Source organism: Cyrtonyx montezumae, unplaced genomic scaffold, assembly GCF_038088225.1.
Source record: "Cyrtonyx montezumae isolate F1298 unplaced genomic scaffold, pur_monq_1.0 scaffold_13, whole genome shotgun sequence".
In the NCBI taxonomy this organism is placed as follows: Eukaryota; Metazoa; Chordata; class Aves; order Galliformes; family Odontophoridae; genus Cyrtonyx; species Cyrtonyx montezumae.
Window position 1 is genome coordinate 20406044 of NW_027071859.1, and position 22126 is coordinate 20428169.

General features: G+C 33.4%; 1 protein-coding gene across 1 annotated transcript in view; it reads right to left on the reverse strand.

The window, feature by feature from the left end:
* CSMD1 (CUB and Sushi multiple domains 1) overlaps nt 1-22126 on the reverse strand; it is a 966006-nt gene that overhangs the window by 234796 nt on the left and 709084 nt on the right. The window contains exons 11-12 of the mRNA XM_065730794.1: nt 18493-18596; nt 14837-14949 (exon numbers count right to left, since the gene is read on the reverse strand). Coding sequence (XP_065586866.1) covers nt 14837-14949; nt 18493-18596 — 217 coding nt within the window. The remainder of the gene's footprint in view (nt 1-14836; nt 14950-18492; nt 18597-22126) is intronic.

Sequence of the window (22126 nt, forward strand, 5' to 3'; positions counted from 1 at the left end):
AGCACTGGGAACCACAAAAAGAGCATACCCTGTCCACTTGACTCCTACCCTTTAAATATTTTTAAGTGTTGATGAAAAGTTATATCTATTTGATACCTTCATTCTTTAATATTTGCTGTGTACTTAAATATTTCCAGGAAAGCAGGGGTCATCACGTCTATTAGTTTCTTGGGAAGACAAATGCCGTCAATCTGAATGTCCCAGTCTTCCTCACTACCCCAGCATTTAATGCCGAGCACAGCACTATATGGTATGGGACATCCTTTGGGCAAGTCTGGGTCAGCTGTCCTGATCTGATCTCCATCCAGCAACTTGTGCATTCCCAGATCCTCAGTGGAATGGCAGCACAAGAACCTGAAATGTCTTTGGCTCTGGGTAAGCGCTGATCAACAGCAACAAATACACTGGGGTGTTTTTGATGTAAACAGTGGTGAAAACCCCAAATATAGCATGATGTGGGCTACTATGAAGAAAATTAATTCAGCTGTAGCCAAAGCCAAAAACAAAACCAGGACTTCACCTTTTTTTTTTTTTTTTTAGGTAACAACGTAGATTTTTATTGCAACAAGCTGTTCTAAGAAACACCATTGTTTGAACTGCAGTTCTCATACTTTTTTACTAAGAGAAGGAATACACCTTGACTAATAAAAAAAATAAAACCAAAAACACTAAGCAGTGTCCAGGCCAAAATTTAGCTAAAAATATCCTGTAGAATGCAAATTAGCAATTCGGAGTAGAAAACAGGATGAAATGTAAAACATGAATGCTACTGCCTCAAAAATTATCAGAAATAACGTCTTGTGAAAAAGTAAGCCAGGGAGAGAGGCAAAAGACTATAAAAATGGTTGTAAATAAAAATGAAATACAAGAGAAAGAAAAAAACAATCTATCAAAAAAGCAGAGCAGAGAACAATTTCTTTGTTTTTTTTCCATAAAAATATCATAGCTAAATAACAGAAGCTAGAATAAAACGAATTAAGGAGCACAATAGGAAGAGAATGTGTTAATAATTATTTAGAAAATGTAGACATATTCAAGAGAATAGGTTCTAATTAAATTCACATTGAAGTACAGAAATTGAAGTAGTCTATAAGCTATTAGCTATTATCTTCAAAACCTCATGAAGATCACAGCTTACTGGAGAAGGACACGTGAAATAACTTCCTCAAAAGTGGAAGAGAAGAGGCTGCAAGGAATGAAATGTTGATTTCCCTTAATCCAGAATTATATTTGAAGAAGTTACTGAAGAATTTATTAGCAAGCATATAATGTTATAAAACAAAACACGAACAAAAAACCATGCAACAAGAACTTATCAAACTGTAATCTACTTTGACAATATAGCTGGCATCCTGAGTAAAATGAAGGTCCACTTTATTTTGAAATTGATGTCATTTCTGACAGTTTCACCTAATGTTTCATAAGCAAATAAAAAAGGTATCACTTCTAGGTAAGATCACTCAAAGTGAACAGCAGTTTGAAAGGAACGTACGTAAGGAAAAATGATTGGAGTAACACAAGAAATGCAGAGAGAACAAACTACATAGTATATTTTTAGATGATACAGGAGGAAGTTGAATGCAGTATAGAATACTGGATCAAACATCAAAACACCAACTTAAACTGGACCACTAACAAAACTACAAACTGGTCTGAAAACAAAAATAAGAAATTGGATAAACTTGTAATCTACTAGTATTCTAAGCAAGCTCAGCATCATTTATTTAGTCCTCAGATCAGCTGTTGTGGTTTGAACCTGTTCCACATCTTTGAAACATGACACTACCATCTATACTCCTCAGTAGATACTTCTGGCAGTGTCTAAAAAAGTAGGCATCCTTTTTTCAGTCTCCCCACATAACTTTTGGAAAGGGAAGTAGTAGCTGAGATGTAATAACAGCAGGTTTCCTACTCAGTAACAATGAAAATGCTTCTCCCAGATCAGGAAACTGCAGACATAGAAGTTTTGCTTTAGAGTGGTTCTTGAACCCTAAAACCAGGATTACCAAAACCAGTAGTTTAATAAAAAAAGAGACCAATAAGCTGGTGTGATTGTAACTGGTACACTTGCTCTGCGAGGAGAGGCTGAAGCAGCTGGGCTTTCTCAGAGATAGCTTCAAGGGGACCTGACAGCAGCCTGCTGGCACCCAGAAGGCACTGTGAAAACAGAGGCAGGCCTTTCATAGCACTACATAGTAAAAAGTCAAGAGGAATGGAAATAACAATTTGAGGAAAATGTTATATGGTGTCATGGTTTTATGATTTTTGTTATTGGTATTCCACATCATAACATCATGTAGTGCATTGTGAGTTTAAGAGTTAATGCTCCAGCTCCTTGGATCATCAATAGCTCTGGGTAGATCTGTCTCAAAAGAGAAGTACTACATAACCCAGAGGACTTTGTGTTGCTTTGGCATTTTTCTATTTTCCACTCGGAGGAAAAGATAAAAACTGTTTTGTGTCAAGAGACAGAGGCTCTTCCCTTTTGAATTAACCCAGCAGCGGGTACTCTCTACCTCTCACCTTCAGCATTTAGCATAAGGCCTTTGGTTCTCAGACACACTCTCTCATTTTATTTGATTTATAGCTTCAATTCCGATTATGTTTTATTATTTTGCAATCCAATATAATATTTAGTAAATTAGCTTTCTTCTTCAGACTGTTGACAATGTTTTGTTTTTAGGTCCATCTTCTCCCTTTTCCTTTTGCCCTTTCCCCAGTCATCACAGAACCAGTCCAAACCAGCCCGTAAGCTGCTTAAATATGGGAATACTTGTTCTCCATGAGAGCAGTGAAGCAGTGGAGTAGGTTGCCCAGTATGGATATTTGGTCACTGTCCTTGTAGATATTCACTTATTAAACTTGGTGGTGGTCTGAAAAAACTCATATCTGACTTTGCTTTGAGGAGGAAGTTGGTCTAGACTCTATTCCTTCAGCCTATAAACCTTTGACAGCATGCTATCATTCCAAAAGCAATGTAAGTGATGTCAAACAAACAAGCAACAAAAAATGACAACAACAAAAAAATCCCAGAGCCTTCTCTAAGCTAATTAATCAAGTCACACAATATTTAGGAAAGAGAATTTGATAGAATGTGGTCTTTTAAGGACAATCCCTGAACATCTTATGTTCAGAATACAGTTGGAGCATTAAATAGTATTTCCATACATAAACTAGTTTTGAAATAGGCATGATTTTATCTTCCTCAGTGAACTGCAGATTGTAAATAAGTTTGGTTATAAAGGACCCAAGAGGAGATCTTATTTCTGTATCTAAAATAAACCAAAATTCACCTCAAATGTCAATGTATATTCATACTTGATCATAATCTGAATTTAAGGGGATATTTCATGAATCAGATTAGCAATACTGCAGATTTAAAATAGGTTAAGACAAGTCTAAGGGATCAACTGAATAATTACAATTCATAAACTGTGACAGGGAAAGTTGTCAAATAACTGAAATATCACTCTTCATTGCCACCTTACAAAACCGTCAGAAAATCTTGGGTTGTTCATAAGTTATTCATTATCTCTTGCTGCCATCATACTGACAGATTTTGAAGATCTGATCTTTTGATCTGATTGGGAAAACCATACCCGACAAACTATACCTCCCCACAACTAGAAATAAATAATTTTACTTTAAAAATTCTGGAAGTTGCTAATACGTCCCATTTTCTCTGTATCTAAATGTTTTTTGTTTGTTTTTTAATTGTAACTTCTGGTATAACAATATATTAAATAATTGACATAAAAACAAAAGTTACAAGTTGAACTAAAAATAAATGTGTCATGACTTGTAAAGAATTCTAGACAAGACCCTTTGACAAATACTGCCACCATTAACAAGCACACTTCTCCAAGCTTCTCGAGGACACACAAGGCTGAGAGCGCTCTAAAAATGTTAGTTTTCTAGTTTTCTATTCTATATTTTAAGCGAGTATAAATAAGCTCATGCTTAGAATTTTCTTAGTTATAATTCCAAAAAAAATAGACATACTAATTTTCATGTAGATCTGATGTTCTTCAATGACTCATCCATATTTTATTTGGTTTCTTCAAAATCTTAAAGAACAGCAGAGATTTTTTTTTTCCCTGATGATCAAAACTGCTGCTCTGTGGGATCAAGGTCAACCATACAAAATTGAAGAACCCAATTTTTGCTACAAGAATGTCCTGTGCCTGTTATAAAGCTATATAAACAAAATTTACTACAGCTTTCAGACAGACAGTAGGTCACAAATAAAATGCTTATCCTGTTCATCACAAAATTAATAGCCTAAAACAAAAAATGAGTGACTCGAACCTGCTTAGCAGGCCAACTTTTACTAACAGTTTACCTTTTATTTCCTTGCACAGTAGAAAATATCAAGATTTTACATGGCATGAAACCACAACAGTAAAACTTACTATCTTATAATTTCGATAGCTTAGAACATCAGTTTTGAAGATATACTTCAGTAATTCCTAAATTATTATAAGTTTCAATAATGCTTACGAATTTCATTTTAAATGCTACCACAAACACTAAGAATATAAAGATAAGATCTTAAAGAACTATTTCAGACAGCTACCCACAGACTACAAAATCTCCCACACAACTCCAGTCTTGAGTTTTTGAGAAAATTTTCTGATTTCTACATACTTTTACAAGTAGTTACAGATGATAAACACAGAAATGGTAGACTGATATTAGTATTCAGATTGGAAAGTTCTGGATGTGTGCTGAGGGGATGTCCACCATACCTTTCTATGTTACACTTTATTGTACGCAAAGACATGTGCTTCTTCGTGTAATGTTCCCTATAGTACCTTTATGTGACTTCAGTTAAGAAACAGACTACTACAAAGAAATTATATAAATATATATATTTCTGTAGCTTCAAATATGAAGCAGGGGAGAATGATGTGATACAATGGCAAAATATCATACAATAAAGGGGAGAAACTGAAAAATATAATAGGTTTTTGGCACCCTAATACCCAGAATCATAGGGAATGGAAAGGATCTCCAGAGATCATCTAGTCCAACACCCTGCTAAAGCAGGCTCTCTAACGCAGGCAGCCCAGGAAGCCATATTTTGACTATTTCCAGAAAAGATTCTGCAACCTGTCTGAACAGCTTTTTCAGTGCTCTGTAACCTTCAGAGTAAATATCTTTTTCCTCACATTCATATGGAAGTTCTTACATTCCAGTTTGTTCCTATCATCCCTTGTTCAGTTACTGGACACAACTGAAAAGAGCCTGGCTTCATCCCCTCCACTCTTGTCCTTTTATAAGCATTGATAAGATCTCCACTCAATCTTCTCTTCTCGAGGCTGATAAGCCTCAGGTCTCTCAGTGTTTCCTCTTAAGGCAGGTGCTCCAGACCCCTAATAATCACTTTAACCCTCTGCTGGTTTCTCTCTAGAAGTTCCCTATTTTTTTAACTGAGGAGCCCAGAACTGGAAACAGTACTCCAGATATAGCCTCACCAGGGCAGAGTAGAGGGGAACTACCATCTCTCTTGACCTCCTGGACACACTCTTTTTAATGTATCCCAGGATACCACTGGCCACAGCAGAACATTGCAGGCTTGCAGCCAACCTACTGTCAGCCAAGACACCGTGTTCTGCAAAGATAATTTGGGAACACTGCTAGTTACCTAGGCCTCCAACTGGACTCAGCACAAGTGAACACAATACTCTGAGCTCCGTCAGTAAGCCAGTTCCAAATCCACCTTAGTGTTCGCTTGTCTATCCCACACTTCCTAAACTTCCCTGTCTCAAGGATATTTTGGGAGACAGTGACAAATGCCATCCTGAAGTCAAGGTACACAAAATCCACTGCTCTCCTCTCATTTACCAAACCGATCACAACATTTAAAAAAGGCTATAATGTTGGTGAAGCATAATTTCTCCTTCATGAATCTTTGTTGGCCACTTTTGAGAAACTTCCTTTCTTCCTATTGCTTGGAGATATCATCCATAATAATCTGCTCCATCACCTTCCCAGGGTAGGAGCTGCAAAAGATTGCCTTGAAGTTTTCCAGCTCCTTTTTTTTTTTTTTTTTTTTTTTTAAAGACTGGAGTGATCAGACACCTCTCCTGTTCTCTATGACTTTTCAAAGATGATAAAGAATGGTTTTGCAATCACTTCTGCCAACTCTGTCAGCACACATGGGTCCCATGAATTAAGTGTGTGTCAAGTTTGCCTGGATGATCCCCAGCCAGATCCTCCTCATCCAACAGGAAGTCTTCCATTCCCCATCAGGGCCTGGGATTTATGAGGGCCAGTCTTATCAGTAAAGTTCAAAGCAAAGAAGACATTCAGTAACTCTGCCTGCTCAGTGTCCTGTTACAAGGGCACCCACCTCATTCAGCAGCAAGCCTGCATTTTCCCTAGTCTCCCTTTTTCTGTTGGTGTATTTGAAGAAGCTCTTCTTGTTGTCCTTGACCACCCTTGAAAAATTAAATTCCAAGTGGGCTTTAGTCTTTCCTGGATACCTGAACAGCTTTACTATGCCTTCAAGAAGCAAACATTAGATAAACTCAGCTTATTCAAATGTATTTGAAATGTTAACCAACAAGAAGACAATAAAAAAAAAGTCCACTTTGCTTGATTGGTTTGGGAAAAGTAATAGAAATTCTTAAAACATTTGAACATTTTCTTTGATTTCTTGCTAAAATTCTTCTTACAATAAGAACCTATCAAAGCAGTGGATTAGATTTTCAATTACACTTGACTGTGTATCAAAATTGGAATCATGAATCCAAAAAAAGTACAGTACATTCCAAGCACATTTGAGAAATGTTTATCACTGAAATTCAGTACTATTTCTATGTCATCATAATGGAAAAAAATATAAACATTAACAGATTCAAATGTTTTATCATATAATATTAAAAAGTGACTGTATGAAATATTTTTATTATTTTTTGCAAACTCTCACGTGGAGAGTTTTAAAAATGTTTAAAATTGTTAATTTTAATGTAACATTAGGGAATACAATTCAATAAATTTAATACTTTGGAAATGGCATGGAGAGAGCTGCAGATGATAGGAAAACTAAAACTAAAGCTTTATGTCCTCTTTGTTCTGTGAGGATGGTGATGTAAGTGCACACATGCTGATACCATCCCTATGGTATCTCATCAAATCCAAATATACTCACTTGCTGTGGGAAATCTTCCTTTTTTTGTTTGTTTTTTCTTTCAAAAGAGAAGACAACAGATCAACAGGCATACCTAGAGATACTGGCTAAAAAAAAAAATCTAAATCTGTACCTGCAAGGAGTTTTATACTCCATTTATTTTATATATTATAAATGATACTGCTAGTATAGTTGGTAAAACATTCACCTCTTTATTATGTGCTTTAACTGTAACGATTTTGTTTCATAGAAAATGGTACTCTTCTTTCTAAAAGTTCTTTAACCACAAAGGAATTTCTTAGGGGAATGTAAGCTAAAATAAAAGAGTCCTTAAAAAACTTACACCAAATATGCAAGTGAATTGTAAAGAAAGTGCTGCTTTAAAATCTTGCTGTGAAGAGCACATCATTTCCTACTTAGGAAAGGACTGTCCATGGATATGCCTCCCTGGAAGAATCATCATAAAAGTGGAGGTACAAAGAAGCAGAGGACTGGTTTGTAATTAAATCCACTGTTACTACAACTGCCATGATTTCTTTTTTTCTATGATTATATAACAGACTGAAACTGTAGGCAATGCAGGTCATTTGTACTGCTCTCCAAATTTAATGTTTTATAAAAACTATACTATGTTAATGTATTAATATCATTTTCACTCACTATCAGCACATACTATATGGTCTTATCTGTACAAACACCATGTTCATTAAGCTGTTAAAAATCTCTATGCGATGTTCTATGAGATACATTCAGAATTCACCAACAAATACATACCTCAGGAAAACCATTTTCTACTAAATGTCATTAATTCTTCACGATTAAAATAAAATTGAATAATAGTATACACTCCAAGTGTTTTGATGCAAAATGAGTATGCAAGCACATGCAATACCTAATTAGGAGTCACTATATCTTTTTGTTAACCTAATTCAGAAATCCACATACTTAAAGAAGTCTAAATGGGTCTTATTTCTACGTATCATATATATAACAAATACTTTCTGTGAAAAATAAAACAACAAAAAATAGAAATTTTTCTTGACAATGATTTGGATTATGAGATTTATTTGTTTACAAATTACACAGAAATGTAAAGATAAATGATGATTTTGTATTGAATAATAGTCACCTGCTTTCATCTGAATTGCTAATAAAACAAGAGAGCACTGTAAAAAGACTGCTCTGGAGGATATGCCGACTTTTTAACAGGTGGAGATGTTTGCATGTCAAATCAATTTCAGTCAAAGTGTGAAATTAATGTCTGTTTATGAACTGAATGGATAAATCACACAGCTGGTGAAAGGACTTTCAAAGAATAAAGTATTGAAGAACTTTGAAGTGAAGCAACTTTATAGTGAAATAAATCAGTTGTTTATTGAGGATTTTGCTCAATGTCTAAATGATTAAAAAATAAGCCTTTACTTAATACTTCCCAAAGATTTAACTCAAGCAACAAATCCAATATGAATTCCACTTTTAAAAGTATTTGTGATTCACTATTAATCGCTCACATGAAATCAAATAATCTTAGGCATTACCTAAGCAAGTAGAAGCAGAGATTTTCAAAGAGTCAGTATGGAGCTATTTGAAATGTGTTTGAAACAAAACAACAACAAAAAAAGGGTTAGTACACCATTCTTTCCCTTCCCAGTGCTACCTACCAATATGAGTTTTTTCACTCTAGGTTGTTTACAGACCAACCACTGCTAAACAAAGCAAGAATGAGGGTTAGCCTGAGTACTGAATGCCCAAGCACCCATAACACACAAGCTCTAGTACACTTTCTGATGATGCCTACCAACATCCATTATCCAGGGGACAATAAGGACCATGGACCAATCCCTGTATAATTGGACAACAGAACGGAGAATACTTCACCAGGTTTTCCTTCCTCTATTCTGATACAGTCATTTAGTACCACTCCACTGGCTTTATATCTTCAGACATGCCTCATCACATCCCGAAGTGTTCAATATATATTCTCAATTTCACACTATAAAAACATGAATCATGGCCTGCAATGTAGCATGCATTAACACATTGAAATAACCAACTCTCCCCACCCTAAGACACACAGATTCACTCAGACACACAGTTTGTCTGTGTATAAACAAGAATCCTCCATAGGATAATGTTATGTGATGTATCCTCAGGGCAAGAACACAGCCCCTGGCCACCTTCTATTTAAAAAAAATACAGTTTCAGTCTCAGGGCAGTTTCGAGGTTTCAGTAAGCTCCATATCATCTCCTCTGGCTCTGTATGGAAGCAAATAAACAAACAAACAAAGCCTTTCTATACCCTCTTCCATAAGGGCTCCTCTGCCCAGTGTGCTCTAAGGCCCCCTTCCAGCTTTCTCTGAGCCAATCCTAGCCAGAAGTTTTTCATAGAAAGGAAAGTGAAGCTGTTATCTGCCCTTTCTTACAGATAAGATTTAAAACTATTAGCAAAAAAGCGTATCAGTAGTTACCTAGATCATTTCTCACAAAATTAACATGAAAGTCAGGAACAATTCTTCTGATATTGCCATGTATTATTTATTGTATCATAATATAGATCTACAGCATTAGAAGTTTTATTGCTCTGTTTGTGAGCTGTGGAATTAGATATATCATTACGTCCAGGAACAGAACAAGGGGCAACGGGCACAAATGGTAACACAAGTTCTGTACAAACATGAGGAAAAGCTTCTTTAATTTCAGTGTGACAAAGCACTGGAGCAGGGTGCCCGGAAAGGTTGTCTCCTTCTCTGGAGATACTGAAAACTCGTCTTTGTGACTTACTGTAATGAACCTGCTTAAGCAGGGGGTTGGATTAAATGCTCTCTAGAAGTCCTTTCCAACCCCATGATTTTGTAATACATGAGGTATTTTGTTTTCAACCATATAGAAAGTGGAAAAATTAAAACAAAACATTATATTTTTCAGTTAATAGGTGAAGAAGCTACATTAAATTATTAATATAAGACAAAAACAGGAACTCATGACATACTTATTTGTGTTCCAAATCCAAATATGAACATTAATGATAGCAATTATGAGATTAATTGCTCAGATGATATGATAAAATGAGAATGATTTTTAAAAGCTTCCCAAAGTTACTTCCCAAAGCACTGCTATTTTTAATATTCATTTCTGAATGAAATTTCTACAATATATTACATGGAAAACTTTTTTAAACTGACGCCTCCCAAGAAAAATATTTTATATATAGTTTTCAAATTTCTTAATCTCTTGAAAGTAGGTAATTTTTTTTTTAAGTTGGAGACATTTTTCATAGGAACTTGACATATTTTCATGAAATAAATGCAGAGAAAATCTCTTTTCTGTGAATACTGATGGTGTTTTCTTCTTTTACTGACTTCTTCTGTATATAAGCACATACACAAACATACACCTGTATAGGGATGAATGTATTTAGATAGATTCACTTTCAGTAAATAATGAAACCACAATGTCAAATTGGAAGTTTAACGATATTATCTCTGATAATTAACTGAATTGTATTTATTTATTTAATATAGGAGAATTGTTTCATCAGGTGCAATAACAATCACTAACCACCACTTTGTCATGGCATTTAGGAACCGTTACCAACTGAAGTCACAAGGGTCTAGACTTGTAAATTAAATCACATCAGAGCACGTTTCCTCATGAATTACTCATTCAAGTGTACCATTGTCACTAGATTACTGAACTTTAATTCTCCCCAGAGGATTCTTTCAAAGAAGATTAACCTATAGGTACAGAGGGTCATAATGTTACTGAAGAAGAGCCTCTTTACAGGGATTTTAGGTAGCTTACTGACATAAATCTGTAGTTTTTATTTACTATACGTCATTAATTTTAACTGTCCTGGGTATCTCCTTGCAGGCATAACCTAATATATATTTTATTTTAAAAAGTAACTCCCATAGTAATAACAGGGACTGTTATTACTGTTTTATAGGTAGATGTATATTCAGAATTTGTCTTCCACAGATAATAAAAATTAATGCACTTTAAACTAATTTATAAGACAAAAAGTTCAGTATGCATTTTGCAGTGTGTGAAGATTTCCAATACACACGTAAGAAAAATGCAGGGTAAACACTGAGATGAGACAAGAACCAAAGACTTTGCAATTACGAATATATATATATATTTATTTAGAAATAATATGTTAATAATGCTTTTATATATGCAGAATATTAAAAAACATGCAGGTAATGGTGGCATAAAAAAGCAACAAAGGGATGCATAATAAACATTTTGGATAAGAAAATGTCTTGTTTCATCTCAGCAAATCTAATAAATGAAAAACTGTTTAAATATTTATAAATGCATAAATATACATATTTAGTCTTTTAAAACTTGACATCACCAAGACTTAACTGTAAATAACGCTGTATTTGTCATCTTTTTTAGGAAAATTTGTCAAATCACATTTCACCAGCATGTCATGAGAATTAAGGTTTGATGATTTTTGATTTATTAGATTATGCTGTATTGTTTTGTTAAAAAAAGTGTATGTTGAAATCATGCATAAATATACAGAAAGTCTCGTACCAGTTAAGTGTTGATTTAGAATGTGATTATCATTTGAATTGTAAATGCAGTGCTTTATTCTTTATTGAATTTCTTAGAATTTTGTTTTAATGTATTTTTGTCCCTACACTACTCTAAAAGTATATGCTTATGCTATATGCTTTTTTTCTTAATTTTCTTTTTTAGCGAACAATTCTAATGCTGTACTTCCCCCTACAGAAACAAATATTAGGCAAGATTTTTAAAACAACCTTGACTGACTTCAATAACCTATCAACTTTATCAGCTATTTCACATATTCCTCCAGGAGCAAATGTAAATGTTAGAATATAGTCCACAGTTTGTCAGCTGTAACATTTAAGCAAAATCAATTGTTACTATGGATTATTACTTAAAGTAATGGGAAAATAAAAACAACATAAGTGGCACCACTAGGGAAACAATAGGAAGGCTTGACTTATAGTTGATTCAAAATCTATCGTTGATTTCCACAACCAGAACATAGTAGTATAGCAACAAAAGGCTTTCATACTAAAGGGCAATATAACACACGGCTTGCCCATTGTGGGGTGAGGGGAGAGAGAGTAACAGGAAAAAAAAAGTCACAAGAATCAGATACTATTATAGGAATTTATCATTGTTTGGCTCAAACAAAAATACCTCATAATATCTGATGCTGTCTAGCTGTGATGTATCATCCAAAAGCAGAAACTTTAGAAATAATGAAGAATGAGTAAGAATGAAAAATAAAGCAATCTCAGTAGATTTTAAAGTGACACTGCTTATTTCACCCCTTTCTGAAATACGTAAACATACTAGTCAACTGTTAAAATTATTTCAATAAAAGTGAAAGTACTATTTTCATAGGTAATGTAGTTGAACAGCTACAGTTGTGGAACTCACAGCAGCATTTTCTGTTATTTAAAACAAACAATAAAAAAATAGTAAAGAGGAAAAGTTTGAAGTGTTAAAAAGCTACCGCAAATTTTCATTCACTTAAAATGATTGAGTTGTTCTATGAAACTTCTATCTGAACTGTACTGACTAAGACTGGGACTTATCTTTCAAAAAAAAAAAATGGCCCACATAGCCATTAAAGAGAGGAAAAAAAAACACAAACATCTAGTGTTTAGTTTAACCACAAAGTTGAGATTTAAAACACAGACTTTACATGTTCAGAGTTTACATGTCCAGCTTACCAAATGAACAAAACACAGGAGTCTTGTAGAAAGCTGAAAGTGCAGAAACCCTTAGTGTATTTGACTACATATATTAAATAAAATGTAATGGTTACTTATATTTTCATCAACAAATCTCTGAACTGTATGAGAACAGAAGGAAATCTGTCTAGTTCCATTGTTTATTGGATTTTTTTTCCAGTGTCAGGAACCGAGTACCAACAAATGTATGAATGCATCTGAAAATCTATATGAATATATAAATGCTTATATATAAATAAATCAAGCAATGCTTATATTCTCATTTCAATCTTACCCTTCCTTTTTAGGAAAACATCACTTTGTTTTTAGAATTTGCCCCTTTCCAGTCTTTAAAAGAATTATATAATGTTAATGTTTTTAAAAAATATGGTAAACATGTTATTAAATGTTACTTAGAATTTGGATGTAACATCCATCTTAACATCAAATACTAAACAATTACATACTCATAATTAATCTGAATGAAAAGCTATATAACATTTTGTTTTTCTACAATACAGTAAAAACGTCTAAGCTATTCTTTACATGGAGTATGTTTAATTATGATGTAAAAATACTTTACAGAGAAGCTTGACTAAAAAAAAATAGTCTTCACTGGCTGAGCTAAAAAAACAATAATTCTCTCTTATTCACATACAATATGCTACTGTTGCAACGCATCACATTTTTAAACATGGAGGCAAACAGACTTTCAACTCCTAAGTTTTAACTTGTTGAGCTTATCACTGAAAAGATAGGAATGCGGATAGACTAAACCGGCCAAACACAGCTGCTGCATGGAGAGAAAGGGAAAGGGAAGTTTTCCAGTAATAGTCACATCAGCGATTTAAGGAAGAATATATGACGCTGGTTGTACCTAACTTAATTTAAATATTGTGAGTAGTTTAAATAATTCTGAAGCTTAAATATTAAAGTATATTAATAAAGGTGATTCTCAATTAAATGAGAAAGTTAAAATATAAAATACATATGTTAATAAGCTAACCAACATAAACATTTCTTCCCCAACATAACATTTTTTTCCAGCAGAGAATCTCCATTATTATAATTCATTACTTTGTGCTAGTAAAGTTTATATTAAAATAAACTAAAATATTGTTTTAATATTATAACTGAACTCTTACACATTTATTGATAAACTGATTCAGAGAAGTAACAGATATAATATTATAAATATTGTAGATATTTTATAAGTATGTACTTAACAATTTTGTACTCACAGAAACTGGATTTTTTTTTATTCCCCCCGCCCCCCAGTATTTTGCTGTTTTTATTTCATTAATTTAGAAGAGAGAAGGATAACAATAGTACAATGCTATATCCTTATCCCTTCACTAACCATTTGTTGTTGGGAAGGATAGTGGTATGGATGAAACTTCGATCTTAACTGCTACAACCTACTAATATATATTTATGCTCAACACACTCAACCTATTAAATCACTATGATGTTATGTCCTTCTAGTTTCTTTTTATTTGCTACATTGGAAAGCAGATTCTGTCTGCTGCTCCAACAGCTATAAAAGCTGAAGATTTCTCCACTGCCAAAAATTATTTTTAAACTGTCGTAATAATTACCTTATTATCACTCTTAATCTATTAGCATGCTACTGATAATACTACTTGTCCTTGAACTTTTGTTTTGTTAAAGTCTTTCATAATTTCTACAATCACGTCAATCATATATCTATTCTGTCGATTTTATTCCATATTAATTTGGACTTAGATCGGTGAAGATTCTCAGTGATGCATGAAAATTCAGCTTTTTAATTACATCAGTAAAGTTAGAGAAAACTACACTTTTCAAATAGTATCTACACTAAAGAATTACAAAGGTAAGCAGCATATAACAGAAAACATTTTCCAATACTAAAATTTATTTAAAGATATACTTGAATGACTTGATTCTTCAATGTATGAAGAAAGTTACAGTTTAAAGTGGTAAATTTAGGCAGTACCTTGATAAACTGCTTTGAATCCTGGTGAGCCAATGCTGTCATCAGATTGTAAATGAAGCCACATCTGGTTGCTCATGCTTACAATAAGGTCAGGAACACTAGATCCAGTGAGTCTGTATACAGGATAAATTAAAAAGTCACTTGCTGAAGCAAAATAATAAAAACAAATAAACAAATAAAGAAGCCTTTTAAATCATTAATATAACACAACTGTTCACAATATAGTAACCTTGTGTTTTGATTGTTTTTTTTTAATAAAATTAGATATTTTATATGGATGAGATTAATTTGAAGTCATAGGAAGAAAAATCATTAAATGAATGCATTCAAATTAAAAATTAAATGGTTATAATAAACCTAAGACATCTAAACATTTCATTAATAATTACCTATTAAAAAAGCGAAGGACTGTATCAGATATGCTGTTCTCACATTCTGACTTTTTTCTTATTCTTTTCAAAGGTGAAGGAAGTTAGCTGGCCTGCCTTACAGCACATGCGTCCACAAAATCTTACTAGAACTTCATCTACTCTCATTTCTCATATAGCAATTAATGACAATAGATATCTATTTCTATGCAACAACAGGCAAGATGATAAATCATACAAAAAGACTTAAGAGTTTTACAATGATAATCTTTATACAGCTGTAATTCTAACATAAAATCATAGAATGGTTTGAATTGGATAGGACTTTAAAGACCGTCTAGCTTAAAGACTGTCTAACCCTTCTATCTACCCACTCACTATTTGGAAGGAATTGAAGTCCTTTAGTTCTGAACGTTGACAGTCTTACTCATTTTTGAGAGGTATATTAAGAAATTCACTTTTTGTTACAAAATTTTGATGCAAGGAAGGCTCTCATACAAAATGAGGGACTACAAGAATGTTAAACGGAAAACTTTCTTCAATCCTCACTTTCTCATAATCTGTGAATCCAGGACTTCAATAAAGCAGCTTTGGTTCTGTTGTAGTTTTATTTTTTATTTAATCTGGGGGCTCCTGAGAATAGGATTTCTCTATATAGAGAACAACTTTCCTCAACTAGAAAGCTGGCAAAATAGATCAGCATTCTCATATCAGATCTACCCTGTCTGACAACACATGCTGTTACTAATTCAGTTTATCCCAGGCCATAAGCATCTGAAGATGAGATTGTTTACCAATAGAAATCTGGAGAGCAGCCATTCATACAAATTGGTTGGTGCTAAACACACCTAATTCTGCAGATTGTACAATCATACCTTATCTCTCCTACATGAGAGAAGTTTAAAATGTAGTGATAACTGATGGAATAAATCCAGTCATGGAAGTTAAATTTGATCCAACTTTCTCAGTAATTAAACAGATTCAGGAGATATAAAAAGACAGCTTTCAGAAAAGACAGTAAAGGGTGAAAGCAATTTTTGCACTAAGGGTTCTCTGATTTTAAGTATCCAAAAAAACCTAAAAATAAGCTTATAGGTGTGGTGTCCAAGATCAGAAAGACTGCATGTTTCTCTCTGATTTAGAATAAGTAGCCAGCACAAGTTGTGTTTAGAACTAACTGAATTTGAAAAGTTGACGGTACACACATAGCACCACATTAACAGCACATATAAACAGCATGTATACTAAAATAAATAAATAATAGAAAAGACTATTAAAAAACCCTAGTGGTTACAGAAACATGTTAAATACTTAAATTTTTATTAATCTTTTAAACAAAAAACCTACGACAACTTATGATAATTGTGACAGTTCAAAAATGAAAAGCCAGATTTTTATATAAAAGATGCAAAGATTTGGATCTGAGGGTTGAGATTCAATTGTCAGAGGCCAGAAATCAATTTTTAAAATAGTTTTCATAACAACTATGTTCTCATTGCGCTTTTATCTTTGAAGATAATGTAGATTAATACAGTAAACTCCAGTTTTCATCTGAAAGTATGCATTCATCCTCCTTTGCAATTAAGTACAAAATAATCTGTAATTTAAAACAAGTCATTCAATAAATAAATGATAATCTAAAAATAAATATGCAAAACAGTTTTGAGTCCTTTCTGCATTTTTTTTCCTCCTTTTTTGTTTTTCCTGCATGTAATTTAATACCTAAAGAAATAAATTTATTTAATATAAGTTAAACAGAATGAAGCAGAGCTTTCAGAATTCAATAAATCAGTGTTTGTGGCATTAAATTAGTTTATAAACTAAGACATTCTTTTAAAATTCAATCATAAACATCTTTTGAGTTTCCAAGATGAGAATGAATTTTTTTTGCTAGATGGTCTTTACCTCAGAGACGACTACCACTACTGAATTACCTTGTCAGGGTAACAATTAGTTCCTAGTCAGATTCCATTAAATATTAGAAATAACTGTAGTCAGAACTTTACAGCCTAAATATATTTAGATGAATTTTCAGTAAGTTGTATTGCTCTATTTACAAAGCTAACCATTTCAACAAGCAGATATTATAATATCGGTAATTTTTCAAGGAATTATCGTTATGTATGAAATAATTGTTAAAAATAATAAAATTCACTGGCATATCTCCTTTAATTAATTAAGCATCTGATGCTGAGATTTTCAGAAGTTTATTAATCATAAAAAGTATATTAATCATATATAAAAAGTATATTAATCATAGTTTTAATAAAACAAAATGAGGCACAAAAAATGCATATTTTTACCTTCCCCATTCAAAATGCCAGAAATTTATTTGATTTTAAATAATTTGCTCTTTATCAAAGTATATAGTTAAATATACCACCTTGATGTATTTATATACCATGCTCTTAAAATAATTTTTAAAATTCTTGATTCTTTTCCCCCCCACAGAAATTACACTTGGACTATAATATGAATAATAATAATATATAATAGCCTATAGCATTTGACTTCCATCTTTTCTCTTGTTTAAAATGGAAATCTCTCCCTATTCCCATCCAGCTGTACTGGTACATCTATGAGATAATACAGATAACTGCTAATGGTTGATAATTCAGACACTTTAGAAAGCTCATGGAGGGACTGAGAATTTATATACAGTTGTCCTTGTCCATTCTTAATTCTTCTTCCTATCAAAATCTTTAATTTTCCATTTATTAACCTCCCATTACCCAGTTTTCAATGTTAATTCTTCAGATATCTGACTAAAAAAAGTCCTGGAAAATCTGAGCTTATTTCTTAATAAAGTTTTAATACTAGGCTTGTGATAAAGGACCCACAAAATTAGGATCTCGAGGTCTGTAGCTGCTAAGGTCTGGAAGCAAAGACTTATGTGCACCCAGACAAGATGGCGTTATACGGAGGGGAAATAACTTACAGAAGTTTTTGTTTGTTTTTATATTTAGCTTAAGCTAATTTGGTTGCCCAGAGAAGCCATGGATACCTCATTCCTGTAGTGTACAAGGACAGGATGGATGGGGCCATAATCGATCTGATATGGTGCCTGGTTCAGTGGTTGGCAGCTCTGACTACACCAAGGGAACTGGAATTAGATATCTCCACAGTCCTATCCAACCTAACCCATTCTATGATTATACACTTCATATATGCTTACATTATAATGTATATATCATAAATGATAATTAAAATGTTAGATATATCATGATGTAGAACCAACAACATACAACAGCAAATTTGCAATGAAAACTGTTGAAGTTCTGTACTTACACATACAACACTGTCCTGGTATCACCAACTTTCCCAGCATCTCCAACAGTGAGGGTATCATATCCTCTTTCCAGTTCAAACTCTTCAAAAGCAAGCTTTATGACCTGTTTCAATGAAATATCATATATTTCAAAACATACCACAAGTTAACTGAATTGTTCTAATCTTAAAACAAATAATTTGACTACCATCAGTAAAGCTAGAAGCACTCACTTCTACTGTTTTCAGTTTGTATTATCTGATTTGAGAATGACAAATAGAAAAGAAGTAATGTTAATTTTTTTCCTCATATCAAGTTGGAAGCCCTTCCCATAAACTTTTAAAGTCAAAGAATGAAGATGCTAGGCACTTAAAAATAAAAAAGTAAAAACTTTATTTTACTTTAATACTTCAACAAATAATCCATAATTCAAGAAGTATATGAAGTTAAAACCTCTTAATTTTTTATTCAGATGAATTATATAACAACAAGATTGCACAATCAATCCATGACAAGGTGAAAGAGACTGCTGCACAAAGCTCTATTATCAAAAATTTCTTTATATAAGATTCTAAAACTAAATTTTTATTTCACTGAGCGGAACACAGTGGAAACATTCAAGTGGCCAACAGTTAAAAGATTTGTATTATATTCCCACAACCTAATCCATAAGATTGAAATTTCAGCATAGAAATAGTAACCTGAGCTAATATCTCCTCCTACAGTTTGCAGAGAGAAAATGGTAACAAAATTTCAGGTGATGGTCTTAAGATGAATCAAAATGCCATTTAGAGTTGCCCTTTCCACAAATTACATGGGGAGTTTGGATGACCACGGCAAACTGCTGCTTACGCAGATACATACAGATGAAATCTAGATGAAACTCTGGAGGGATTGAATGAAATCTCAGATGGATATTTAATATTTTTTAGATGGCAGATGGGTTGTATAATCTTAAATATAAAATAATATTGATATATATTGAAAAAGAGCAGCTTTAAAATACTTTTCCAAGTTCATTGCTGTTTTCTAGATTTGAAATATATATATACTAATCTGATCATCATTAAATATTATTACTTTGAAATAATTCAAATATAGAAAAATATGTATTAGAAAAACTGGAAACAAAAAATTATTTCCAAGCCTATTATGTTTGTTTCAGGATGAACAATTCTAACTACTTCAGAAGAATTATCCTGTTTGTTTTCTGAAATGTACAAGATATAATTCCCTTATAAGCAATTCAGACTGATTTTTTATGATTAGATAAATAGACTGTGAAACAAATAATGTGTAAAACATGAGATACCTTAAGAGATGTCTCATAGAAGCTCTGCAAGAGAATTTCCCGTCATAATTACTTTTTCTTATAAGTATTAGCGGCCCTAAGAAATTTCAATGAGGACATTCTTCCTAGAAGAATCAGTAGGGAACACCACAAGGTGACATTTCTAAAATCCCTAGATCTATGTATTATTCTCACTGTTGATAACACTGTTGATAAGACATTTCATTGTCTTTCCAGTACATTAGAAATTAATATAAGCAATATAGTAAAGATAAAGTCAAAACTGAAAGCAGTAAGTTTCACCTTAAGATGCAGGTAATAGACCCAGATGTTATGGTGTCTTACTAAAACAAACAAAAAAACAAAACTGTCATGTTTTTATGATTTTTGGTATTGGTATTCCACATCATAATATCATGTAGTGCATTGAGAGGTAAAGAGTTAATGCACTAGCCCCATGGATCACCAATAGTTACAGGCATACCTGACTCAGAAGAGAACTACATATCCCAGGGGACATTGCGTTGCTTTGTATTTTTACGTATTTCTGCTCAGAAGAAAAAATAAAAAACTGTTTGTGTGTCACGAGACATTCTCTCTTTCCTCTGGGGATCAACCCAGCAGCGGGGGCTCACTGTTGTCTCGCCTTCAGCATTTAGAGTAAGGCCTTCAGTTTATTGGACACTCGCTCATTTTACTTGATTACTTAGCTTCATTTCCAATTATATTGTATTATTTTGCACTCCAATATCTTATTTAGTAAATTAGCTTTCCTCCTCAGATGTTGATGTTTTTTTTCTAGGCCCATCTCCCCTTTCCTTTTTCCCTTTCCCTCTTCTCCCTCCCTGGGATGTGGGTCTGTGGGTCCCCAACCCAATCATCATAGAACTGGGCTGAACCAGCCTGTAAACCATTAACAAAAACAAATAAAAAGCAGGGCCTTCCCTATAGAGCTCCTTTAAAGACCAAAAATGAAGTGACAATTAATTGCCTGAGTAAAGATACAGTAAAACATAAGGATACCCAATTCTCTTGTACATATTCTAAACTTCTAAAATTGTAAGTAGAAGTCATAAAGCTCTTTACAAATTTTACAAGTTACTCCATTTTCTTGACATATTAATTTCAAATATAATAGTACGTAACAGAAAGTTCGGATGTTCTACCTACTACTATGTAAAACTTGAAAGTAACATGATCATGTGAAAGTACTCCATGTCCTTTGCAGGCCCAACGTTCAAAGGGATTTGGAAACAAAGGAAGTCAAAAATGGAAATACAAATGTATTTCAAAATACTCTAAAACTGATAAGAACCAGATGCTTCAAATGCAGTTAACTGATTTTGGAATATCTATTTTACTTAAAGAGCAACATAATACAGAAGCAATGTAAATGTGAATGTAATGTGAAGGAGACTCCACAACCTCTCTGGGCAACCTGTTCCAGTGCTCCATCACCCTTATGATGAAGAAGTTCCCACACACATTTGTGCAGAACTTCGTATGCCTCAGTTTGTTGCCACTTCTTGTCCCATCACCACACACTGCAGAGAAGGAGACTCGTCCCTTTGCCTCCCACTCCTTAGATATTTACAGACATGGCTCAGATCCCCTATGAGTCTTCTCAAGGCTAAACAGACCCAGGTCTCTCAGCCTCTCAGCACAAGGGAGATGTCCCACGTCCTCTATCATCTTTGTAGACCTTTGCTGAACTCTTTTGAGGAGATCCCTGTTTTTTTGTGGTTTTTTTTTGTACTGAGGAGCCCAAAACTGGACGCAATACTCCAGGTATGTGTAAGACTATTAATATAACAGTCTTGAAATTTATCTTGTTGAACATAAACACCTGAAAAACATGGCCAAGAGGAGAAGCCCACCCACCCTGTTTCCAGTAGTTCAAAGTTTGATGGGGCACTGTGGCCAGCGCTGTTCTCTTATTCATCATGTGTTCCAACAAGAAGAAAAAAATAAAAAAAAGTCTTTCATACTCTTTTGATGAAATGAACTTAACGCATTTTCCACCAGGATAGAGCACATGTGTTAGCAAAAAAGAAAACAGACCAACCATGCAAATGACTTAATTGTTCAGTAAAAAAAAGTCCAAAAAATATGAAACTTCTCGGAGATAATGAGAGCTCTGTTTTTTCCTCCTCGCTACCCAAGTGTGAGAACTTCTACTCCAGTATGAGGACCTGTTTCTTCGTAGTTAGTTCAGGAAAGAGAATACATGGGTCCACATTACAGCATATCATTGTATTCATCTATTTCCAGTGGCCATAACATTATTATTTCACTTTGATATAGAATCATAAAGAAGGGGTCACGTTATACAAACTCAGTATGTCATTACAAACAAAAATCAA